The sequence below is a fragment of the Miniopterus natalensis genome, chromosome 3, assembly GCF_054644295.1.
Source record: "Miniopterus natalensis isolate mMinNat1 chromosome 3, mMinNat1.hap1, whole genome shotgun sequence".
Lineage (NCBI taxonomy): Eukaryota > Metazoa > Chordata > Mammalia > Chiroptera > Miniopteridae > Miniopterus > Miniopterus natalensis.
The window spans coordinates 40,968,139-40,982,838 of NC_142083.1; the positions used below are offsets into that span (position 1 = coordinate 40,968,139).

Consider the following 14,700-nt stretch of genomic DNA (forward strand, 5'->3'; position numbering starts at 1 on the left):
GATATTTATTTTGTATCCTGCAACTAACTGAATTTATTTATCAGTTCCAGTAGTTTTTTGGTGGAATTTTTGGGGCCTTCTAGGTACAGTATCATGTCATCTGCAAATGACAGTTTTACTTACTTTATGATTTGAATGCCTTTTATTTCTTCTTGTCTGATTGCTGTGGCTAGGACTTCCAGCAGTGTGTTGAATAAGAGCAGTGAAAGTGGACATTCCTGTCTTGTTACTGATCTTAAGAAAAATGCTTTTAATTTTTGCCCCTTGAGTATTATGTTAGATGTTAGCTGTGGGTTTGTCATATATGGCTTTTCTTATGTTGAGATTTGTTCCCTCTATTCCTACTTTGCTAAGAGTTTTTATCATAAATGGGTACTGGATTTTGTCAGAAGCTCTTTCTGTATCCATTCATCTGATCATATATTTTTTTATCCTTCATTTTGCTTATGTGATGTATCACATTAATTGATTTTCAGATATTGTGCCAGCCTTGCATCCCAGGAATGAATCCCACTTGATCGTGGTGTACAATCTTTTTAATGTATTGTTGGATTTGGTTTGCTAATATTTTGTTGAGGATTTTAGCATCTGTATTCATCAGAACTATTGGCCTGTAATTTTCTTTCTCTGAGGTGTCTTCATCTGATTTTAGAATTAGGATAATGCTGGCCTCATAAAATAAGCTTAGAAGTCTTCCCTCCTCTTGAATTTTTTGAAATAGTTTGAGAAGGATAGGTATTAGTTCTTCTTCAAATGTTTAGTAAATTCTCCTGTGAAGCCATCTGGTCCAGGACTTTTGTTTGTTGGCAGTTTATTTATTTATTTTTTTTATTATTACTGCTTTCATTTCATCCGTTGTAATTGGTCTATTCAGATTTTCTGTTTCTTCTTGATTCAGTTTTGGAAGATTGTGTGTTTCTAAGAATTTATCCATTTTGTCCAAATTGTCCAATTTGTTGGCATATAATTATTTGTAATGTTGTCTTATACTCTTTTGTATTTCTGTAGTTAGTTTTGCATTTTCTTATTTGACCACCACTGAAAACAAAATGAAGTCAGAAGGGCTTCTTTATTACCTCCATTTAGAAGCTTAAGAAATGGACACTTAGTAAAATGAACAGGTCTAGGGTCACATAGCTATTAAGTATCTGAGCCATAATTGGAATCTGAGTCTTGGAAATGTATATCTAGGAAAGTACTGAGAAAGTGTTATGGGAACGTGAATGAGGCAGGTACCTTTCAACCATGGGGAAGAAGGAAAACTTGAAGGAATAGGGGGCCTTTGAACTGGATCTTGGCTTCAGATGTATAGCAATGATAGAGCAGGCAGAAGAACTATGAGAAGAGAACATTCCGCACAGAAAGAAAAGAATGAGGGAGGCTGGAGAAAGCTAGAGAGGGGTGAAAACCCAGAACAGACTGTTCATCTTGGCAGGGCATCAGCAGCATGGAGGGTCATGAGGGTGCTGAGAAGGCTGGGGTCAGTGCTGGGATAAGGAGTTGAGACATTATTTAGGAACCACTGGGGAGCTATTGAAGGATTTTACTTACTTGCTTGTGTGGTGCTTTGAGAAGGCAATAACTTGATCAGAACAGTCCTATAAGAAGTTCCAGCTGTCAGTCCAGAAAAACTACAGAAAGAGACCTTCAGTAGGAAGGTGAGTCAGGAATCTGACAGAGAGACCCAGAGATGGAACTGAGTAGAGGCAGAAACGCCCTTTGAAGATCTAGATTAGAGCCTTCGGTTCTAATGAGATGTGCAGAGTTCTTTGTACTAGCCCTGTGGGAGAGCCAGGCGGAAACCGCCGGACCAGCTTGCTTCAGCTCTTGATGAATGAAAAGGGAGCAGGAGAATGGAATGTGCCCCAGCTGAAGAAACAGAGTTGTAGCCAGTGACCGTTTTCCTGAGAGTGGTGTTCCTGGGGGTGGTGATGGGCAGACGTGTGGTGGACCCAGGAGAAGACCACTCCTTCCACCCTCAGGGCACTGGCTTTTCCACTGCTCAGAGGGGGAAATGATTGTCTTACTCTGTTATATTTTGCTCCCTGTTTTGTTCCCCTTGGCTATGTGTGGGTGCTGGGCTAAGGGAGGGAGAGGTGAGCACTGGGAAAGGAGGACCTGGAAAGAGGAAGGCACCACGTCTGTTCTCTCCACTCTGATGGCGCTGCCGTGGGGAAGGTCGCCCAGCAGGCTGCAGGCTCCGGGGCCAGAGCTGGAGGCTGTTCCTGGCCTCAGTATGACTGATGTGAAAACACTGAGTTTTCTGAGCAGGTGCCTGTCTGCCCTTTGGGGTAGTTACTGCTCTGAAGATAAAATAAGTAGAGAAGCACTGAAGTAAAGAATTTGCAATAAAAAGAAAAGTGAAAAATGGGAGCCATAAGAGAAATGAGAATTATTGGATCAAGTATGAAGAATGGTAAGTGTCAAAGCACTTGATAATATTTCTGCTAACAGAGGTTGTGAAGACGGAAGTTTCCATAATTATTTTCCTTCTTTTCCTTCTTGCTGTTGTCACAAGATGTAGGAGCATAAGGAATTTGTCACTTGCGTGTTGCATTGCAACACCAAAGCAAGGCAGAGGTACCCCTAAATGGCAGCATGGACACAATAGTAGATTTTGCTACCTGCAATAAATCTTGACTTGCCACTCTATAGATCTTTTATATTTTATATGTGAAAAGCTTTAATGCAGTTATTTCATTATTCATTGAAAGTTCATATTTATAACATTTAATGTACACATGCTATGTGTAAAGTGCTCCACTAGGTACTAGTTATAAAATTAAACTTAGCTATTCAGTTGTGAAAATAATCACACCCACATGCCCTGGAAAGCCTGTTATAAAAGCAGGCAAGATACCATGAAAATATGTGTCTTTGAATTTCACAGAAATCTCAGTTTGGAGAGAAAAACCAAGAGTACCTGTTTTAAGCCACTATGTGTATCCTCTTAAACTGTTAATATGAGAGCAGAGGTTGTGGCCATCATGAGAACATACACGTCTACGACCTAATTGAAGTTTGGTGGTCTAAGTGGTATTTTTATTGGCCTGTTAAAAAGTCCAGGTATTTGCAAAACTGTTCAAAAACATTAAAAAAAAAATAGAAGTTTAAAAATTAAATTAGTGCATGTTTGGGTTTAATTTCTCCCTGTTTTGGGTATTGTATATGCCTCCAATTTCCTGCCATGCAGTTAGTATTATAAATTTTCAACAATATTAAATAAAGGGGTAAAAATTCTGTTCTATCTCATATTTAAAACACCTCAAGAATTTTAAGTCATGTCTATTTTCTTCCTTCCCATTCTTTTCTCTCTTAATATACCATATTTTAATGTACCATATTTATTTAAGTCCTATCAATGCTTTACTTGTGGAAACATAGTATTCCATAGTCTAGCTAGTCTGTTCTGTCAGTCCTATAAAGTCTTGTCTCTCGGTAAGCAAGTGGTAATGACCACATATGCAGAAGAGATGTTCTATGTGACTCCTCTTGGCATCTCTGTACAACACAGAACCTGATGTCAACTGACCTTCTCCAGCCATCGTCAAATGGAAAAGCAAATCTAGTCAAAGTTTAAAAGAGGTGGGAACATCAACCTAGAAAATCTGATGTGAAAAAAAAGCCTTAAAGTTTCACAATAGGGATTATTTTCTTTGGCAGTATTGCCACATAAACAGGTGTTCCTGGCTGACTACTCAATGGAGCAGCACCAGTTTGGCATTTACACTCTACAGAAAAGGCACCGAAGGAAAGATGGTCTGAATACTGTGCAAATCATACAAATTGACAGCAGCACATTCTTGGTATACATGTGCAATTCATTTTTTTCACTTTTTTGTGTTACATAAGTAATACATGTTTCTTCTAGAAATATTAGACAAGGAAGATGAGCAAGAGGAAAAAACACATTCAGGCGCTAACCATATTAACGTTGACATGTAATTTTTTATGTATGTGTCTATCCATATATACATACATATATTATTTTTCTGAGTGAAACAGCACTGACTCAATGTTTTCGCACTAAACAAAATACTGGGAATGTCTTTGTGTTTTTTTAATTAAATGTACTGGGGTAACATTGGTTAATAACATTATATACATTTCAAGTGTACAATTCCGTAATGCATCATCTGTAGATTGCACGATATGTAAACCACCCAAAGGTTAGTCTCCTGTCACCATGTGCTTCACCCCCTTTGCCTTCTTTACCCCTCCCTCCAGCCCCTTTTCCCTCTGGGAACCGCCATACTGTTGTCTGTGAGTTTGTTTTGTTTGTTCATTTGTGACTTTCTACTTTATATCCCACATCTGAAAGAAATCGTATGGTTCTTGCCCTTTTCCATCTCACTTCTTTCACTTAGTGTGATACTATCAAGATCCATTCATGTCGTCACAAATAGCAATGTTTCTTTCATTTTCCTGGCTGAGTAGTATTTCATTGTGTACATGCAACCACGTCTTCTTTACCCAGTCCTCTATCGAAGGACATTTAGCTTGTTTCCATGCCTTGGCCACCGTGAATAATGCCACAATAAACATATGGTACACATATCTTTACAAATAAACGTTTTCCAATTTTTCTGATAGATACCCAGAAGAGGGATTGCTGGGTCTTATGGTAGCTCTATTCTCAGTTTCTTTAGGAACCTCCGTACTGTTTCCCATAGTGGCTGCGCCAATTTACATTCCACCAGCCGTGTACAAGAGTTCCTTTTTTTCCATGCCTCTCAAGCACTTATTGTTTATTTTATTGATAATTGCCATTCTGACAGGTGTGAGGTAGTATCTCATTGTGGTTTTTACTTCCATTTCCCTTGTAGCTAGTGAAGTTGAGCATCATTTCACATATCTGTTGGTCATTTGTATGTCTTCTTAGGAAAAGTGTCCAGGTCTTCTACCCATTTTTTAATTGGATTGTTTGGGGGATTTTTGTTGTTGTTGAGTTGTATGAGTTCTTTATATATTTTGGATAGTAGCCCCTTACTGAAGGTATCATTTGCAAATGTCTTCTCCCATTCAATTGGTTGCTTTTTTGTTTTGCTGATGGTTTTGCTGTGCAGAAGCTTTTTAGTTTGATGTAGTTCCATGTATTTATTTATTTACTTCTCTTGCCGTTGGAGTCAAGTTCACAAAAACCTCCCTGAGACCAAGGTTCGTAAGTTTAATACCTACATTTTCTTCTATGTATTTTATTGTTTCAGGTCTTATATTTAAGTCTTTAACCCATTTTGAGTTAATTTTTTGTTTATGGTGTCGGATAATTTAGTTTCATTCTTTTGCATGTGGCTTTCCGATTTTCCCAGCGCCATTTATTGAAGGGGCTTTTCTTTCTTCATTGTATGTTTTTGGCTCCTTTATCAAAAATTATTTTCCCGTATACATGTTTTTAAATTAAATTTATTGGGGTAACATTGATTAATAACATTATATAAATGTTAAGAGTTTATTTCTGGGCTCTTAATTCTGTTCCGTTGGGGTGTGTGTCTGCCTTTTCTGCCAGCGCCGTGCTGTTTTGATTATCGTAGCCTAGTAATAGTTTGAAGTCAGGGCGTACCACACCGGCTGCGCGCCCGGGATCGCTGTCTGTTCTGGGTCTCACACGCTTCCCTACAGGCCGCTCCGGCTGGAAGCCGCCTGCGCCGCTGCACCTGCTGGAGCCGGCGGCCGTGGCGGGCTGGGGTGACGCGATGGCGCTGCTCCTCCACAGCTGCCGTCCTTGCGCCACTTCTGCGGCCCTGTGCTCAGCCTCAGCGTGCACCAGCCTGTTTGCTGAGCGGGGGTTGCAGCCGAGCCTCTGCCAGCGTGCGCACGGGGCCCGCTCCCGCCTCCCCTCCCCACCCCTCGCTCGCTCTGACATGCCCACCGCAGGCGCTGCAGTGCGTGGGTCTCGGGCGAGTTTGTGTGTTGGGCAGGGAATCCTCTGTTGAGTTATAGTTGTCAGACTTTTAACTTTAAGGGGGACAGCAAGAGGCTTTCTCACACTGCCACAGTGCTGACATTGTCCTCCTTTTGTGTTTCTAATATGCAGTCATTTTGTAGCATTCCGAAATTTTATGATTATAAATTTTGGAATGCTCTGAAATTTTACGATTATAGCATTATTTAAGTAGCCAGCCCTCCATCTCTTTTTGGATGCACATGTTGTATCAACTGTTTGTTATAATATTTCTGAAGTGAATGTTCATATCCGTATATTTTGGGGGTGTTTTTCCCCCTTAGGGTCAATTCTTAGAAGTAGCATTGCTGGGCCATAGGATCTGTACAGCTTTAAGGTTTTTATACACATCACTAAATTACCTGCAGAAAATTTATACCAATTTAAGGCTGTTGCACCCTGGGGCAGTCAAAGACTTTGACTCAGACCTTTGGAGCTGCAGTCATGTGTTTGCTATATTAATTATCCAGCGACATTTACACTCAGCCTTTGACTTGTTCCTAGGATTGTTTCCAGTGATGAACTTGAGTTTAGCAGTGGATGGACCTAGAGGTGTTCTTGGTGGATTCACTAAGCCCTTGGAAGCAAATTACTTGGGCCTTTATAGCAAACCTCACCCAACGGGCTTTACTCCCAAAGGCTCAGCATCCAAGAACAGATTTTATTGAATATATTTAGATATATTCAGGACAATAATCAAGTAAAAGCAAGGCAGAAAACAAGAACTTTTAAATTTGCATGAATTTTGATTTAGTGAGCCTAACAAGATATGTAAATGGATAGCTACGTGCTTCGAGGGGGAAAAAACACACACAGAAGATAAGTTAGTGGATCCCCTTCCTAGTTTTTTGTTGTTGTTTTGTTTTGTTTGTAACCATGGATACCTTTGATTTTCTAACTGAGCATTGTTAAATTGAGGATGGGTTGCTGAAGGACAATATGACAGATTACACTCAATTTAATACATGCTTTACAAAGGACTGTCCATGCCTAGTATTCTTTTAGTCATGAAATAAACCACTCTCAGTTTCAGATTCTAGTCCTGTCACTTATTGTGTCCTTGAGCATGTTCCTTCACTTATCTGAGCTTCACTTTCCTTTTGTGTAGATATTCCAATTTCACAGGGTTGCAGTAAGTAGAAACTGTTTCATTTTTTTAATTTTTTTTAAAATTGGTTTTAGAGAGAGAGGAAGGGAGAGGGAGAGAGAGAGAAACATTGATGTGAGAGAGACATGCCCCTTACTGGGGATCAAGTCCAAAACCCCGGCATATGCCCTGACCAGGAATCAAACAGTGACCTCTTGGTGCATGGGTTGACTCTCAACCACCGAACCACACCAGTCGGGTGAAATTAAGTGTTTAAAGCAACTAAGAGCAGCACCCATGGTAGTGCTCAGTAAATGTTTGATGAATTAATGAATTCATGCCCTCAGCAGTTGATTGGATTTAGTGGATTTTTCACAGGCTCTGCTTGCTCATTGTATTTATCACTGTCTGATACTATATTGTTTATTTTCATATCTGCTAGTTTATTGTCTGTCTCTCCATGAGCACAACATGTGCAGAGAATAATGCCTGGCACACAAGATGATGCATATTTATGGTTCCAGTGACCCAGCCTCGTGACCTGGAGCCCCTTCATCACAGAACCACCCCATCCCCCTTATCTCATTATTTATTGATCTGTGCTTGGTTCCAGCCATCCTGCGCTACCTGAAGAATGATGGGAAGATCCATTTGGTGGTTTTCAACAACCTGCAGCTGGCTGACGGCAAGCGGCACAGGGTCCTCCTGAGACTGAGCAATTTGCAGCGAGGGGCTGGCTCCGTAGAGCTCTACGTGGACTGCACCCAAGTGGATTCCATTCCCAATCTCCCCAGAGCCTTTTCTGGCCTCATCCAGAATCCTGAGTCCATTGAATTGAGGACTTTCCAGAGGAGGGCACAGGTAGGAACCCACAAACCATTCTCCAAAGTAGAAAGATGAGCTGTTCAGGCTCAGGGAATGCAGAGGTATGTGCTAAGGTTATGAGTAGGTCTAATTCTGGCTGCAGAGTAGAATCACCGGCCAAACTTCAAAAACCACGGATAGAGGGCCCATCCTCAGGATAAACTGAATCAGAATCTGGGCAGGGATGGTGGTGAGGGGGGATGCTAGGCATCAGTGTTTTTCAAAATACTGATTCTAATGTGAAGTCAAAATTGAGAACTTCTGCCCTGGCTGGTGTGGCTCGGTTGGTTGGTGCATCGTTTGATGCACTGAAAGTTTGCAGGTTTGAGTCCCGGTCAGGGCACATACCTATGTTGTGAAGATGTTTCTCTCTCACATTGTTTCTCCCTCTCTCCTCCTCTCCCTCCATTCTTTCCTTTCTCACTAAAATCAATGCATGTCTTTGGTGAGGTTTAAAAAATAATTGAGAATTGCTTTTGATGATAAATGGAAACTTTTGGGATACAATTGTAAAGTTGGAAATAAATGGCAAAAATTTAAAGACTTTTGGGATAATAGGATGATCTATTTTTAATTTTCTATAATTATTATTATTATTAATGAAAATATAAAAGAATGATTGGAAAGTTCCAAGCTATAGGAACATTTTTCACAAGGTCTTATCAGAACATTGCTAATAAACCGGACCTCATTGCCAGCTTAGTTTCATGTGCTCTTAAAAATCCCATCTCCTCTGTCTTCTGTCTTATGCCATGTTGATGGTACCTTTTTTATTATATCACTGTACCTTCTATAGAAGTTGCTACATGTATTTCTTTTAGAATTTTATGCTAGGAAATGCTTCGTTTTCTATAAAGAACTACTATTCTTTGTCCTTTCCATTAATTATAACTCTAACTGGTCATAGTTCCTGAATTTTATCTGATATGAAAGCCAGTGCCAAAATCAGTAACTATGTTCATCTGTTGTGGCCCATAATATTGTCTTCTAGCTCTCGATTCTCATTTTCCATTTCTATTTTATTACATGTGCTTTAGTTACAAGCTGCGCTGAGCCCTTTGAACAAAGAGGCAGGGTGTAAGCAATAATTTCCATTACAGCTAGGAATACTGAGACATTTAGATAATATTTTTTTAAAACTATGAATCTGATACTAGAATTTTGTGCTTGAAAAACAGGAAGCCTTTTTAAGCAGAAATTCCAAGAAAACTAAAATCCAAGGTTTTTTTTTAATTTTTGTTTTTCTGAGATTGATATAGATATATGTATATGTATTTAGTGTATATTTATATAAGAGGAAAAAATGCCCAGCTGGGCGTGGCTCAGCGTTGAGCGTCGGCCTAGTATCCAGGAGATCGGGGTTCAATTCCCGGTCAGGGCACTTGCCTGGGTTGCAGACTCGATCCCCAGTCGGGGGCATGCAGGAGGCAGCCAATCAATGCCTCTCTCATCATTGATGTTTCTATCTCTCTATACCTCTTCTTTCCTCTCTATGAAATCAATAAAGATATATTTTTTAAAAAAAGAAGAAAAAATGAATGCTAAACTTTATCTCTGAACCCCCTAAGTAGCCAAAATTTGAGTGAAAGAACTTGTGTCACTGACCATTTCAGAAACTAGTGTCCACCACCAAATGAGTCAACTTCTAAAAGCCAGGAGTCAGCCATGACAAGGTCATCAGAAACTATACTTATTGGAAATTTCTCAGAGGTCCTAGCTCCTTAGACAATCAGTAGGGACCACAGTGCTCTGTCTTCAGTCATCTACTCATTCACTCATTCAATTAGTCAACAAATAGGCACATTCTAGGCGTTAGGGATACTGTGGTGGGCAGAATAGTCATGGTCCTGCCTCCATAGACCTATAGCCCAACGTCCAACACACCATCTGTTATAGAGCACATGCTGAATGCATCTTAACTAATAGACAGTAGAATTCCCCTGAAAAGCCTTAGCATACTCATTTCTAAAATAAAAATGATGACTTTTTGTTGGCAGATAACATAACCTTTTTCTGCCATATATAGAAATAATAATGAATATGAGTAAAAGTTACAAAATGAAGGGGTGAGGAAATTGACTTTGTGACTAACAATGAATGATTGACATCAACCAGTAAAGTGAAAATCTGATGCCAGCTACCTAATAATCACAGAATATACTGTTTATTCAAATCAGAGACTTTTCTAAAACCTGGAGCCAGGACATCCTAAAAACAATACTCTTTAAAATCAGAATGAATAAGTAAAATATTTATTATAGTCTAAACTCCATAAATGAATTCCAGATAATTCTTAAGAGGCTCCTGCCACAACATAACTTTACCATGAAGGAAAAGACCTTTCTTCTCCTCAGGGCCACCTTCGTGAACTCTCAGGCCAAGGTGAATGCCGGCATTTTCTTCAGCTGCTGGCTAAAGTGCCATGGTCGCCTCAGGAAAAAGGAGAGGGCTGGCAGGCTTTAGGAAAAATGCAAACCCACAAAATTACATAAGACGCCAGGGCCCAAGTGCACAGGGCTACTCCGGTATGAAGGTTGTGCGAATATGCAGACACTGGCTTTGGAACGGCACCCGCGCTGTGTGCTGTGAATGTGATTTTTTTCCAGGACTCCTTGGAAGAGCTGAAGCTGGTGGCGAGAGGCTCGCTGTTCCAGGTGGCCGGCCTGCAAGACTGCTTCCTGCAGCAGAGCGAGCCGGTGGCCGCCAGCACAGGTGCGGGCTCTCGGGCAGTTTCCTACCGTCACCAACACAGACAAAGCCCCGGGCCTCCGAAGGGGCTGGGCCCCCGCCCCAAAAGGTGGGCTGTCCGCAGAGCGGACCCACCGGAGGCAGCTGCGGAGATCAGGCTCTTGCATCAAAATCCAGGGCAAGGAATATTGTCCTTGCCCTTTTTCATTTTTATAACTCACATGAATTTTGAACTAGCCGGGGGCACCGTGATCATTATTTTTGAGATGAATTACACCAAGTTAAATTCCTATACCCTAGGTTTTTTCATGATCGTTCTCTGGGAAATCGTTTGCTTTTGAGTCACTGTAGAAATAGCTGTCAGTGGCTGAATGCTCCTTACCTTTTGTTGTTGCTATAGGCGACTTTAATCGGCAGTTCTTGGGGCAAATGACACAACTAAACCAGCTCCTGGGAGAGGTGAAGGATCTTCTAAGACAGCAGGTAACAATCGGGACATACTGTAGAAAAGCACCAGTGCTATCAGAGAAGCTCTGCGAGCTCCTGGAGCGGCAGGCCCACAGCACGGCGGGAGGCAGGGAGGCAGGGAGGCCCGCGCAGCCCTCCGCCCTGGGACTGACACAAAGGCTCTGGAAATGGGGGACAGGCATGTGAAAAACACATCATGGCTCCAAGCAGAATGGGAGCCCTTAAGGGTTACTTTAGAACTACTTTAAATCCATGGCTTGCTGCACATGGATTCTTTCATTCCTGGATCATGTATCAGGTACTCCCTTTCAATCTTTTTTTTCCCCTCTTCCCATTTCTAAAGGTCAAGGAAACATCATTTTTGCGAAACACCGTAGCCGAATGCCAGGCTTGCGGTGAGTGCTTTTCTAGTAACTGGCTCGTTCTGAGTTGGACGAGCAGATGCAGACTGATGAAGGGCCCTGGGTGAGGCAACACTGGCCGCAGTTTCTGGAGGTTTGGCATGGAGGTGGAGGGAAGGGAACTTCATTGAAAAACCAAATTTTATTTTGTGTCAGTTATGTTCTCCTGGTGATGAATAAGCCTATTGTTTTTCTTCCAGGGCCTCTCAGCTTGCAGTCTCCAACCCCAAACACGCTGGTGCCCCCGGCCCCCCCGGCCCCCCCAGCACCCCCAGTGCGCCAGTGTGACTCTAACCCCTGTTTCCGCGGAGTCCGCTGTACCAACACCAGAGATGGCTTTCAGTGTGGGCCCTGCCCCGAGGGCTACACAGGAAACGGGGTCATCTGTTCTGATATTGATGAGGTAAAAGCTCAGCTGGACAGCGTAGAGCTCCCTAAACATCTTGCACACCATGCAGCTTATGGGAAAAGCCAGGCTGATGACTTGGGTTGTCCTCCAGGCTACTTAGAAACTACTTCCTGATGAGTCCTTACAGACCGAGACACCGTGAGCAGCGGGAGGAAGGAGGCATGACACATGGCCGTGGCTGTGTTTGTAATACATCGCTCTGTGTTTCCAACTCTTCTACTCATCCATGTTGCTACAGTACTGAGATTTTGGCTTTATACTCTAACATTCATTGTTTCTCTTAAGCAGTCTGTGTTATAATTTTGCTTTTTCCACACTTTTGCACATGTGGGAGGGGGGGGATCTGTGTAAGGGTATGCTCCAGAGGTTGCAACTGATTTCTTCAAGCTTCCTAAAATAGAGGAGCAGGGGGAATCTCGAAACAACAAGGAGGCCCCATAACCTGTGAGTAACCAAAAGTGCGCAGGATGGAGCCAGAAAGACATGTACAGCAAATACAGGCTGGTTGGATGGCTGTGAAAGCCTCCGATATAGACTGTTTCAAGACCATGACTAGCCAGTCACTAGTCCTGTCCCCAAAGTAGTGTTTATAGTAGATAGCAAGGCTGCCATCAGAATGTGCCTTTCCCCTCCCACCCGGCCAGAGGAAGGTCAGAGGAGAAATGGAGGGGGTGAGGTGCATGCAAGGACCTTAGACACAGACACATACATACACACACACACACACACACACACACACACACACACACACTACTGCAAGTTCATGGTAGCACTCCACTGATTACCTCCCTAGGTGGTAAGCAATTAAGATGATCTCTAGTAATCCCTCAATTGCAGAAGCATCTGTACACGCTTCACAAAACTGCATCTGGTTTTTATCTGTGAGCTGGAATTTTTCTCCTTTTGCAAGGGCCAGAAGTGATCGTGTTTTTTGCATTAGTTGAAGTGGTTAAAAAAAAAAAACACAAAAAAAAACAATCTCCTGGACTCCAAGGGCCTTGGAATTGCCATGGGCTCGCTAGGGCACAGAGATAGGCACAGACTCTGATGGATCACATCTAACTAAAGAAACAACCGCCCCAGCTTTGTCTCTTCGAGGTCTTTTCTTTTGAGTAGTTGGTTCAGTAACACCTTTGGACTCACCTAACAGCCAGCTGGCAAGTGGTCCAAGAGTACTGTCCTTTCATAGATTTCTAAATCCCAAGTTAGAGTATCAGGGAATTTACACTGGGAGGTGGATGATTAACATTAGGGACCCTTTCCACTTGGCTGTGCCATTACTCCGTAATCCAGCAAAGCAACTCCACATTGTGTGGGTCAGGGATTCCCAAGGTAACTGTGCAACTGGAAGCCTTTATTTCCTTTTACCATTCTGACCACCAAAGATGGATAGTTAACTGAATAAACAAGCATGTGCAGGCAGATAAATGAAAGTATGAGAGTATTTTCTCCATGGGACTAATGACTTTGAAATTTTTTTTCTCTCCAGTGCAAATACCATCCCTGCTACCCGGGTGTGCGATGCGTGAACTTAGCTCCTGGCTTCAGATGTGATGCCTGCCCGGTGGGCTTCACAGGGTCCATGGTGCAGGGTGTCGGGATCAGTTTTGCCAAGTCAAATAAACAGGTAGGCTGAAGTTTATTTTTACCTTAATTACCAACAGAGAAACTCTGGTTGATTCCCACCTCTTTCTTATAACCCTTTATCTCCTTGAGCGGCCAATGCCATGTGGAATATCACGGTGCCAAAGAGCAAGTTAGGATGTTTCCCATCGCATTTCTGAGTGTATATGTTCGTAATGTTTAGTAGGGTGGAAGCTCTTAAACTGGGATTATAGAGCATCACTGGGAAAACAGTGCACGGGGTAGCACTGAATATGTGGCATGATCTCAGGCTTTATTTTGTTGGTAGACATTGTTTTGTCTGGCAGAATAACTTGAAAATCAGGGAAACAAACAAAAGCTTCAAAAATTAGGTCATTTTTGTAGTCATTGTTGCTGATCAGAAGGTGTTTTAGAGATTAGAGGATTTCAAGAGTAGAAATAATCGCCCGAGGAAACCCCCACTTCTTCTTATATAAGCTATAAATTGCCGTAAAGCACTTGAGCACTTCCTGACAGTCTCCATTTATTTCCAGATGCTCTCTATCCTGGTCATTATTTAACTGGCTGACTGTGAAATTCTTTTTGATGTTTTCAGCCCTTAAAAATGGTTGGTCTATAAATATATTTTACTACCTTAGGGAAATTATTAGCTTTAAAGAAGGGCAGGTTCGTTATCTCCTAACTGCCTATCACGGGATTCTAGGGGGCATCATTTTTAGACTAGAAAAAAAAGGCAAGCTAGACAGATAGGAATGACAACAAGCCATTAGAGTAATGACCCAGAGTTTTTCTTCTCTCTTCCAAAGACAAAATCTCCAGGACTAACCCAAGGAAAATAGGCAAAATGAATAGAAGGTGCTTTATGTAAGCTACCCAGGAGCACTTCCCAGTAGATTTCCAGCAATATGGTACATGGAACTGAAGTGGAAGGGAGCCATCTTGATAAAATTTAACAACAATTTTAATGCATCACCAGTATCAAAAGAAATAAAAATAAATATGCAGGTTTTGGAGACAGAAAGGTAACGCAAAACCAGAGCTGTGGGTAGAAGCTGATACTGCAGCAGCTCATGGGAAGTGGGAGCTGGGTATAGGTCCCAGGAGTGGGGAGCTGGGCTGTTAGCACCTATGTGGGCATGGCAGATGTTGTCTTGCACCCTTAGAAAGATCTGATACCCCTCTACAAAGCCAGGAGACTCAAAGAGCTATGTTCCCCATTACAAGGAGATGAGAAAAC

The 14,700-nt window shown here is 41.9% G+C and overlaps 1 protein-coding gene across 1 annotated transcript in view; it reads left to right on the top strand.

Annotated features, from left to right (window-relative positions):
• Nucleotides 1–14,700, top strand: part of THBS4 (thrombospondin 4) — a 48,996-nt gene that overhangs the window by 17,388 nt on the left and 16,908 nt on the right. Inside the window, exons 3-8 of the mRNA XM_087815433.1 lie at nt 7,642–7,889; nt 10,499–10,604; nt 10,981–11,063; nt 11,392–11,443; nt 11,650–11,852; nt 13,348–13,485. Coding sequence (XP_087671559.1) covers nt 7,642–7,889; nt 10,499–10,604; nt 10,981–11,063; nt 11,392–11,443; nt 11,650–11,852; nt 13,348–13,485 — 830 coding nt within the window. The remainder of the gene's footprint in view (nt 1–7,641; nt 7,890–10,498; nt 10,605–10,980; nt 11,064–11,391; nt 11,444–11,649; nt 11,853–13,347; nt 13,486–14,700) is intronic.